The sequence below is a fragment of the Muntiacus reevesi genome, chromosome 5 (genome assembly GCF_963930625.1).
Source record: "Muntiacus reevesi chromosome 5, mMunRee1.1, whole genome shotgun sequence".
Lineage (NCBI taxonomy): Eukaryota > Metazoa > Chordata > Mammalia > Artiodactyla > Cervidae > Muntiacus > Muntiacus reevesi.
The window spans coordinates 106647054-106659059 of record NC_089253.1 but is presented as its reverse complement, the minus strand read 5'-3'; the positions used below and the strand labels follow the sequence as shown (position 1 = coordinate 106659059).

At 38.1% G+C, this 12006-nt stretch overlaps 1 protein-coding gene across 3 annotated transcripts in view; it reads right to left on the bottom strand.

Annotated features, from left to right (window-relative positions):
• Positions 1-12006, bottom strand: part of CEP350 (centrosomal protein 350) — a 153035-nt gene that overhangs the window by 126856 nt on the left and 14173 nt on the right. For 2 of the 3 annotated variants that reach the window (XM_065936152.1, XM_065936154.1), the window contains exons 2-3: positions 3363-3448; positions 2294-2340 (exon numbers count right to left, since the gene is read on the bottom strand). In XM_065936152.1, coding sequence (XP_065792224.1) covers positions 2294-2340; positions 3363-3435 — 120 coding nt within the window. In that variant the 5' untranslated portion in view covers positions 3436-3448. The remainder of the gene's footprint in view (positions 1-2293; positions 2341-3362; positions 3449-12006) is intronic. The other variant, XM_065936153.1, reaches the window with a different exon arrangement.

Genomic DNA, 12006 nt, shown 5'->3' with positions numbered 1-12006 from the left:
TTACACAGTTAAGAAATAGATGACTTGAATTCTGGTAGAATACAAAACAAACAAACAAATAGGACAAATATATAAATATACATACATACACACGCATACATATATAAGGTTGGTGCAAACATAACTACAGTTCAGACTGTGACTTTTTAAAAATAATTTTATTTATTTATTTTTGTCTGTCATGGGTGTTCATTGCTGTGTGGGCTTGAGCCTCTAGTTGCCAAGAGCGGGGGCTCCTCTCCAGCTGTGGTGTGTGGGCTTCTCATTCCGGTGGCTTCTCCTGTTGGGAAGCGCAGGCTCGAGGGCATGAGGGCTTCAGCAGTCCTGGTTCCCAGGCTCTCAAACACAGCTGCTGCACTCTGCATCATGTGGAATCCTCGTGGACCAGGGATCCCACCTGTGTCTCCTGCATTGCCAAGTGAGTTCTTTACCACTAACCCAATAGGGCAGCCTCAGACTGCGACGTTTAGACCATTATAACTAGGCTCAAACACATCTTTATTAATCAAAATAGGAACCATAACAATCACATTTTTGCCAATGAGAAGTTTATTTCTGTAGCATAAAAATTTGTGCTTCAGGATTCAACAAACTCTTAAGAAGCATTTTCTGCATCCTGCTGGCTGTGGAAGCATTTTCCCTGAAAAAAGGTGCTGGGATACTAGAAGTAGTAGTGGTTGATTAGCAAGAGGTCAGGTAAATATCTGGATGAGGCAAAACTTTGTAGCCCAACCCGTTCAACTTTTGAAGTACTGGTTGTTCGACATGCAGTTGGGTGCTGTCATGGAGAAAAATTAGGCCCTTTCTGTTAACCAATACCAGCTGCAGGTGTTGCAATTTTGAGTGCATCTCATCGGTTTTCTGAGCATACTTCTCAGACGGCAGTGGTTTCATTGGGATTCAGAGAGCTGCAGCGGATGAGACGGGCAGCAGACCACCACACAGTGACAAGGGCCGTTTACTGGTGCAAGTCTGGCTCAGCGTGGGGCTTTGGAGCTGCTTCTCGGTGCAACCACTTGGCTGATTGTCATATAAAATCTACTTTGTGTCGCATGGCACAGTCCGATTGAGAAACGGTTCACTGATGTTGTATAGAATAAGAGAAGACACTTCAAAATGACGATTTTTTTGATTTCTAGTCAGCTCACGAGGCATCCACTTATAGAACTTTTTCACCTTTCCAATTTGCTTCAAATGCTGCACGACTGTAGAATGGTCAACACTGAGTTCTTCGGCGACTTCTCGCATAGTTATATAAGGATCAATTTGATGATGGCTCTCAATTAGTCCTGTTAATTTCTGATGGCCGGCCACTATGCTCCTTTATCTTCAAGCTTCTCGTCTACTTTTCAGAACTTCTTGAACTACCATGACACTGTGTATTTGTTAGCAGTTCTTGGTCCAAAAGCATTGTTGTTGACAGTTGTCTCTGTTGCTTCAAATGACTCATTTTGAACTCAAATTAAGAAAATCACTCAAATCTGCTTTTTGTTTAACATCATTTCCATAGTCTAAAATAAATATAAAATAAGCAGCAAGTAATAAAAGTCATTAGCAAAAAAAAAAGTAAGAAATGTGCATTAAAATGACATATAATATACCCACATTTAGAGTATATTCCAATATCAAATGGCAAATTTCAATAATGCAAAAACCACAATTACTTTTGTACCAACCTAATATATATTAGAAGAGCAATTTGCCTAGAGAGCAAATGAAAAAGAAAAGGAAAAGGTCTCTCTTTAAAGAGCTATGTATCACTTGAAAAATCTGGATTCCTAAATTCCAGACAAGACTGGACAGAATATAAATAAGAATGGTAGCCCATAATCATTCTTCTTCAGCAGTGCTAAGAGAAAACAGCCTGTTACTGCCACAGAAAACCAGCAGGTGACTCACAGTCCACTCAAGGAAAACCTGTCCCTTTCACTTCCGCTCTATGAGCTTCCCACGTAGACAACAATCCTACCATCTCTAATAAATTCTACATTTTAAATCTTAATATCAACATACCAACTAAGTAAATTTATTAAAGCAGAATAAATAACACAAAATAGTTTAATGTTTTATATGCCATAGTGTTAATGTTTCTGATACTTAATGTCCTAATTACTGCTTTACTATCTAATAGTTGTCACTAATTTTCATTTTGTAACATAGTATATAACTTTTCATATTGAAAAGTTTAACTATTTTCTCATTAAAAAAAGCACTATAGAAAAGAATTTTAATCTACTCAATCATAACAAAATTTTACACTATAAGGAAATAAATGGAACCTATAATTACTTACAGCAGCCTTGGTCTGAGAAAGTGCATCCCATGGTGCGGTTATATCTGCTGGGAAACATTAATATTTACTGAATTAGGATCTCTGAAGTGGACCTTGAAACCTGAATTTTAATAAGCTCCCAAATGCACTCAAAAGTTTGAGAACCACTCTATTAGGCAGAACTATTCTCCAGCAAGTGCTTTATTACATTGAGCCAAAATATGATCCTTCTCCCATCCTGTAAAGCCTAGTTTCCTAATACACGGTTTAGAGCTGTATTAGGCACTGATCCCCCTAGGACACTGATCCCATAGGACAACTAGACTAACACCCCATCTACATCTCCAACAATAAGCAGTATCCTCAGTTTATCCCAATGAGCTGAACAAATACACTGTTAAGTACCATACTGCATTTCGTATTATGATATGAGAGATCAGAAAACTACTCCAGACTTCAACCTACTAGTAGAAACAAAGGTAACATCTATTCATTCTTTCAGACAATAGCCCTTCAAAGAATATATATTCAAGGAGTCTATATATTTCCCCTGAGTCAGCATTCTCTAGGATAAATATTTTCATCTCCTCTAAATGCTCCTCATGTGACATGAGTTCCAGGTCCCTCACGAACCCAACTGTCTTGCTCCAGATGTACTCATTTGTCAAAGTCCCTCAAAAAAATCAAGTCCTAAATTAAAGTTACCCCCATGCATCACTAAAAACAAGAAGTTCAATAAGACTATAATTTTTTCATCTGTGCACTACAGGTCTATAACTATACTGAGAGCTATATAGTATCATTTATTGACATTAAGTCAGAATTTATTATAAGATATTATATATAACTAATTTTACATATGCTGATTCTTTTTTAAAAAAGAATGTATTGCTTTACAAGGCAGTTTACTACTGCGTGCCTCTTAAAGTAAAGTACATCGTATATTTAAAATGAAACTGACTTTTAAAAAGCATTTATCCATTTGTTATAAATCAAAGCATAAGGGGATTTTCATTTACTGAATAGCCCAAAATCTTAGGCACAGGACCTAAACAAAGCGTTAAGATCAGTTTTTTAAAAAAAACCATACCGTGAATAGTATCCGTGCTTTGAGAGTTCCTTGGACTTGGAAAAGGCACCTCTTTTGATTTGCTGCTCCTCATGCTGCCAGTTTACCTGCAATCACATTATCAGCATTCACTGAAAATCAACATTATAACATCAGTGAAGAAAACGCCCTATCTTGCCTTTTGTGAAAGTCAAAAAAGAATTTTGTCATCTCTAAAAGTTATCTATATATTCTCTTTTCAGTTCCTGATAATTTGATAACTTTATTTTTGCTTAGAAAACTAAACCATTAAAAATTATACCATAACCACCTCACACAAACTAAGATAGCTACTCTCAAACCAACCAACAAACAAAAGTGTTACTGAAGATGTGAAGAAACTGTAACTCTTGTACACTGTTCCTTGGAATGTAAAATGGTACAGCTGCTATGGAAAATAGCTCAGCAGTCCCTCAAAAATTTAAAGGAAAACTATCATATGGTTCAGCACAGAAGAATTGAAAGCAGGGTCTTTAAGAGATATTTGTTCACAGCACTGCTCACAACAGTCAAAAGATGAAAGCAACCAAAGTGTCCATAAACAAATGAAAAAATAAGTAAAATGTAGTGTGGTAGCTTAGACAGTCAAAGCGTCTGCTTGCAGTGCGGGAGAACGGGGTTCGATCCCTGGGAGGGGAAGATACCCTGGAGAAGAAAATGGCAACCCACTCCAGTACTCTTGCCTGGAAAATTCCATGGACGGAGGAACCTCGTAGGCTACAGGTCATGGGGTCACAAAGAGTTGGACACGACTGAGCGACTTCACTTTCACTTTCAGTATATACATAAAACATTATTATTCAGTCTTAAAGAGGTGGGATATTTTGACACATGCTACAATAAATGAACCTTGAGAACATCATGCTAAGTGAAATAAGCCAGTTACAAAGACAAATACTATATTATTCCACTTATGTGAGATACCTAGAACAGTCCAAATCATAGGAACGGAAAGTAAAATAGCGGCTGTGAGGGACTGGGGGAAGAGGAAAATAGGAAGCTATTGTCTAATGGGTACAGAGTTTCATTTTTGCAAGATGAAAGGAGTTCTAGAGATGGATAGTTACTATGACTGCATAACATTATTAGTGTATTTACTACCATTAAACTGAATCCTGGAAAATGGTTAATAAATTTTATGTTACATGTATGTCACCACAAAAAAACAAATTAAAAAGGAGAAAAAATTATATAATGACTCAAAGAGAAAGATCATGATCTACACATGCTAACTAAACAGCTTGATGACAAAATTCTGTTGTAAAAGTCACATAAAAACACAGTTTGGAAAATGTAGAAGGGGAAAATTCATTCCTGCTCTCCAAATCTTAACACAATCATTAAGATCTCTTCTGTTCTTTTTACTTTTTTTTTTTTTTTACTGTAATCACTATAATTTCAATTTTGTGTCCTATTTAAATGCTAGACATTTGAAGTGGTTTTAGAATATATCCACAAATTCTTTGATGCTCCTTTCTTCAAGAAGTGGAGCTTAATTTCCTCTCATTGGATGTACGCTGGACTTACTGGTTCACTTAACAAGTCAAATGTGGTAGAAATGACGTGTGACTTTCAAAACTAAGTCACAAAGGGCATTGCCTGTTCTCTCTCAAGGATCCAGCTGCCATGTCATAAGGACAGTCAAAAAACCCTATGAAGAGATCCATGTGGCAAAAAAAACTTAGGGTTCCTGCCTAGAGCCATATGAATGAGCCATCCTGGAAGTAATCCAACAAGAGGTTATCAATACATTACTTTGCCAACAAAGGTCCGTCTAGTCAAGGCTATGGTTTTTCCAGTGGTCATGTATGGATGTGAGAGTTGGACTGTGAAGAAAGCTGAGCACCGAAGAATTGATGCTTTTGAACTGTGGTGTTGGAGAAGACTCTTGAGAGTCCCTTGGACTGCAGGGAGATCCAACCAGTCCATCCTAAAGGACATAAGTCCTGAGTGTTCATTGGAAGGACTGATGCTGAAGCTGAAACTCCAATACTTTGGCCACTTCATGCGAAGAGTTCACTCACTGGAAAAGACCCTGACGCTGGGAGGGATTGGGGGCAGGAGGAGAAGGGGACGACAGAGGATGAGATGGCTGGATGGCATAACCAACTCGATGGACATAAGTTTGAGTAAACTCTGGGAGTTGGTGACGGACAGGGAGGCCTGGCGAGATGTGGTTCATGGAGTCACAGAGTCGGACACGACTGAGCGACTGAACTGAACCGATATGAATGTTTACTCATTTGGATTATTCAACCAGAACAGGAGCTACAAAGTATGCAAAAACTCAACTGAAGAATATACACAACATACTACTCTAGAGATCCAATGTTGAACTGTTTTCCAATTTACAATAATATGAGCTGATCAGTTTCATTAATATATTTTAATATTAACTATGCTTTTTACTTTTGTTGATTATTAAGGAATATTAATTATATTCCTTTTAGGGAAGAAAATGGTCTTTCTTAAAAAACTTTTTATTTTGTATTGGGGTACAGCTGATTAACAATGTTGTGATAGTTTTAGGTGAACAGCAAAGGGACTCAGCCATATATATGCATGTATCCATTCTCCCCCAAACTGCCCTCCCATCCAGGTTGCCACATAGCATTGAGCAGAGTTCTATACAGTAGGTCCTTGTTGGTTATCCATTTTAAATAAAGTAGTGTGTACATGTCCATCTGGGCTTCCCAGGTGGTGCTAGTAAAGAATCCGTCTGCCATTGTAGGAGACATGAGAGACATGGGTTTGATCCCTGGATCAGGAACATCTCTGGAGGAGGGCATGGCAACACACTCTGGTATTCTTGCCTAGAGAACCCCATGAACAGAGGACCCTTGCAGGCAAAGAGTCAGACACACACCTGAAGCAGCTTAGTGCGCACACATGGGTACATGTCCATCCAAACTACCTATCTATCTCTTCTTAACCCCATCCTTCCCCTGGGCAACCGTAAGTTTGTTTTCTAAATCTGTGAGTCTGTTTCTGTTTCGTAAGTAAGTTCATCTGTACCAGAAAATGGTTTCTTTAATTTGAATTTAGTAGACTGCCTGAAGGACTAAACACTCTGCCATAGATCTTAATTTTAGTTCTTCATTTATGAACTATCTTTTCTTGTCCTTTGCCCATTAACCTACCAGGATATTAAAGTTTTTCTTATTGATTTGCTGAGTTCTTACATTATAAATAGTATATTAAACTTCTGTCATATTTGATAAAAATAATTTTCTTCAATGTCTGTAAAGGCAGTTCAATATTGTTTTTATTAAAGACATTAATTTACCTAAAGGAAAAGCCTACCTACTAAGTCCAAACATGAAAAACTAAAGGCATAATTAATTTTTAAGAGAGATACTTTTGCCTATAGTAAACAATCCTGATTTATAAATTTCTCAGGAAAAAAATTCAAAAACGTTCCAAAAATAAAAATTTTCTAAAAGTAAAATTTTCATAGATTATACAATATGATTCTAAGAAAAGTCAATCTAGTTTTTTAAAAATAGAATAGTAAAAATTTAAAAATCAATAGGTATGCCAACAGTTAAAATTTTTATAACCATAAAAACTTTAATCAGAGCTACCAACATAGTTAGAAAAATAAACTCACTTCAGTATCCTTCTCATAAAGATACTTTTGGTCTAGTTAAGTGTCAAATGATAACTAAACAAACATTTTGCTGCTGTTGCTGCTAAGTCATTTCAGTCATGTCCGACTCAGTGCGACCCCACAGACAGCAGCCCACCAGGCTCCCCCGTCCATGGGATTTTCCAGGCAAGGGTACTGGAGTGGATTGTCATTGCCTTCTCCAATGAATGAAAGTGAAAGTGAAGTTGCTCAGTCGTGTCCGACTCTTAGCAACCCCATGGACTGCAGCCTACCAGGGGATTTTCCAGGCAAGAGTACTGGAGTGGGTTGCCATTGCCTTCTCCGAAACAAACATGAACTATTCTATATTACTAAATAATCTGTCAACGACTAGACAAAAGTTTTTTTTGAGCAGACCTCACTTTAAAATAAATGCTAAAATATATAATAATGATCAATTTTCTAATGGGAAGCACAAACAGATTAAATAATCAAAACCTGCATATACATCCAAAATCTCTATGCTTAAGAGCTAATGCCGATAAACCTAAGACAGTAGAGATCAGCAAAAAGAAAAGAATCTGCTTCAGGGATATCACTGGTGGTACAATGGTTAAGAATCAGCCTTCCAAGGCAGGGGATACAGGTTTAATCCCCGGTCAGGGAACTAAGATCCCACATGCGGCAGAGCAATTAAGCCTGTGCACCACAACTAGAGATGCCCCCATGCTCTAGGGCCCATGCTCTACAAATAGAGAAGCCTCTGCACACAGCAACCGGAGAAAGTCTGTGCACCACAACAAAGAGTGCAGCCAAGGGAAAAAAAAAGAATCTATCTGCTTCAATATAACAGCCTTATTAATAATCATCTTCAAAAGCAAATGACTAAATATAAAGAGTATGACATTTATACAGAATTTCATCCTGTAAATACTTTACAGCATATTCACCACCTAACAGTGAGAATGAACTAATCACAACTACATACAACCAGACAGTTGGGCATCACAAACATGTTAAGTGAAGAATGCCAGAAACTAGTGTACACGCTGTATACATTTTATAAAACATCAAACAGGCAAAATTAACCTACTCTGATAGAACTGAGTATGGTTATTATGTATGCTTTCTTTTTTTCTTTCCTTATGTATGCTTTTGAGAGGAGGGTGACAAGAATTGGAGCAAGGAAGGGCTTGAGGTACTAATAATACTGTGTACTGATGTGGCAAAATCAAATATACAAAAAAGATCTTCAGGACTAAGATAATCACGATGGTAAGATCACTCACCTATAGCCAGACATCCTGGAATGTGAAGTCAAGTGGGCCTTAGGAAGCATCACTATGAACAAAGCTAGTGGAGGTGATGGAATTCCAGTCGAGCTATTTCAAATCCTAAAAGATGATGCTGTGAAAGCACTGCACTCAACATGCCAGCAAATTTGGAAAACTCAGCAGTGGCCACAGGACTGGAAAAGGTTCGTTTTCATTCCAATCCCAAAGAAAGGCAATGTCAAAGAATGCTCAAAATACCACATAATTGCACTCATCTCACATGCTAGCAAAGTAATGCTCAAAATTCTCCAAGGTGGGCTTCAACAGTACATGAACCGTGAACTTCCAGATGTTCAAGGTGGATTGAGAAAAGGTGGAGGAACCAGAGATCAAATTTCCAACATCTGTTGGATCATCAAAAAAGAGAGTTCAAGAAAAACATCTATTTCTGCTTTATTGACTATGCCAAGGCCTTTGACTATGTGGATCGTAACAAACTGGAAAATTCTGAAAGCGATGGGAATACCAGACCACCTGACCTGCCTCCTGAGAAATCTGAATGCAGGTCAAGAAGCAACAGTTAGAACTGGACATGGAACAACAGACTGGTTCCAAATAGGAAAAGGAGTAAGTCAAGGATGTATATTGTCACCCTGCTTATTTAACTTATATGCACTGTACATCACGAGACCCGCTGGACTGGATGAAGCACAAGCTGGAATCAAGACTGCCGGGAGAAATATCAATAACCTCAGATATGCAAATGACATCACCATTATGGCAGAAAGTGAAGAGAAACTAAAGAGCCTCTTGATTAAAGTGAAAGAGAAGAGTGAAAAAGTTGGCTTCAAACTCAACATTCAAAAAACTTAAGATCGTGCCATCACTTCATGGCAAACAGATTGGGAAACAATGGAAACTGTGAGAGACTTTATTGTTTGGGGCTCCAAAATCACTGCAGATGGTGACTACAGTCACGAAATAAAGACACTGACTCCTTGGAAGGAAAGTTATGAACAACCTAGACAGCATAGTAAAAAGCAGAGATATTACCTTCTCAACAAAGGTCTGTCTAGTCAAGGCTATGGTTTTTCCAGTGGTCATATATGGATGGGAGAGTTGGACTATAAAGAGGGCTGAGCACCGAAGAATTGATGTTTTTGAACTGTGGTGTTAGAGAAGACTCTTGACAGTCCCTTGGACTGCAAGGAGATCCAACCAGTCCATCCTAAGGGAAATTGGTCCTGGGTGTTCATTGGAGGGACTGATGTTAAAGCTGAAACTTCAGCTTTTTGGCTACCTGATGCGAAGAGGTGATTCATTTGAAAAGACCCTTATGTTAGGAAAGATTGAAGGCAGAAGGAGAAGGGACGACAGAGGATGAGATGGTCAGATGGCATCACTGACTCAATGGACATGAGTTTGGGTAAACTCCAGGAGTTGGGTGATGGACAAAGAAGCCTGGCGTGCTGCAGTCCATTGGGTCACAAAGAGTCAGACAAAACTGAGCAACTGAACTGAACTGAACTGATTTCGGTGCTGACTTTTTGGGTGTGTTCAGTTTGTAAGACTTCACCAAACTGTACACTAATATACTTTTCAACATATACTAAACTTCAGCTAAAAGTATTTTCTTTAAATTTTTATTAGTGTGCAGCTGATTAACAATGCTGTGTTAGTTTCAGGTGTGCAGCCAAGTGAATCAATCACACATATATATCCATCCACTCTTTTTTAGATTCTTTTCCCAAGTAGGCCATTGCAGATTATTGATAAGAGTTCCCTGAGCTATATAGTAGGTCCTTTGTTGTTGTTCAGTTGCTAAGTCATGTCCAACTCTGGCATCCCCACAGACTGTAGCCCACCAGGCTCCTCTGTCCATGGGATTTCCCAGTCAAGAATACTGGAGTGTGTTGCCATTTCCTTCTCCAAAGGATCTTCCTGACCCAGGGATCGAAACCATGTCTCCCACCACTTAAGTAACCACCAAGGAACCCACAGTAGGTCCTTCTTACTTATCTATTTTATATATAGTAGTATGTATATGCCAATCCCAATCTTCCAATTTATTCTCCCCTCTCCCAAAGTATTTTCAGATAACATGAAATAACCAAATCCTAGCTTAGGTTTACAATTATAATTTTAATTCAATTCTAGAATATGTCCAGTATCATGAAGTACTTCAATTTGACAATAATCCACCTTTCATAATCCATGGTTATCCCATGCCTAATAAGTGTTATTAATAAAATCTATTTAAGTAGGTTTGTTCTTCATTTAAGAATACATAATACATATGTCATCATCTTCTAGAAATACAGAAAGAAGAATCATTGAGGAATAAGTACAATGAAAACAAAAATCTCTTCATAGAAAGAAGAGAATCTAATCTGTCAAAAGTTTTCTTTTACTATCTTTTGAAGTTCCATACAAACTTTAGGATTATTTGCTCTACTTCTGTAAAAAATGCCACTTCAGGGACTACATCAAATTGTTTTGGGTCATATGGACTTTAACAATATTACTTTTTCCAGTCCATGAACATTGTATCTTGTTTTTTATCTGTGTCACCTTTAATTCATCAATGTCTTATAGCTTGCAGAGTACAGGTCTTTCACTGTGTTGGTTAAATTTACTCCTGGGTATATTTTTTCTTAATGCAACTGTAAATGGGACTGTTTTCCTAATTTTTCCTTCTGAAAGTTATTACTGTATAAAAATGTAACAGGTTTCTGTATATTACTTCTGTGTTCTAAAACTTCACTGAATTCATTTGTTATGCATAATAGTTTTTTGGTGGAGCTGTTAGGGATTTCCATACATAGTATCACATTATCTGCAAATCATGACATTTTACTTCTTCCCTTCCAATATGGATGCCTTTTTTTTTTTTTTTTTTCCTTTTTTTGGTCCAATAGCTGTGGCTAGGACTTTCCAGTAGTCATGCATAGATGTGAGAGTTGGACTATAAAGAAAGTTGAGCGCAGAAGAATTGATGCGTTTGAACTGCGGTGTTGGAGAAGACTCTTGACAGTCCCTTGGACTGCAAGGAGATCCAACTAGTCCATCCTCAGGGATATCAGTCCTGGGTATTCATTGGAAGTCTGATGTTAAAGCTGAAACTCCAGTATTTTGGCCACCCAATGCGAAGAGCTGACTCATTTGAAAAGACCCTTATGTTGGGAAAGATTGAAGGCAGAAGGAGAAGGGAACAGCAGAGGATGAGATGGTTAGATGGCATCACTGACTCAATGGACATGAGCTTGGGTAAACTCCAGGAGTTGGTAATGGACAGGGCGGCCTGGCGTGCTGCAGTCCATGGTGTCGCAAAGAGTCAGACATGACTGAGCAACTGAACTGAGTTGAACTGAACTTAATGTTCACAATTCAGTGAGAGACACATACATATTCAAATAGAAACAGGAAAAAATAAAAAGGAATCAAAGAACAAGCTGCCAGTGAAAGGATATATAGGAAAGGGAGTGAAGTAAATCATTAGAAGTGACAAGCAACATGATCACAGACGCAGAAGAGGTAGATGAAAAATCAGGCTAAGAATTCCCTAGCAGGTCCAGAGATTAGGACTCCACACTCTCACTGTGGAGGGGGGCCTGGTTTCGATCCCTGGTCAGGGAACTAAGATCCCACAAGTTGCAAGGCATGACCAAGAAAAAAAAAGAAATGAAAGTCAGGCTAGAAAACCACTCATAAGAAAGGAAGAGGAACACAATTAATCTACATCACTAGGCCAGTAACCCAGTGG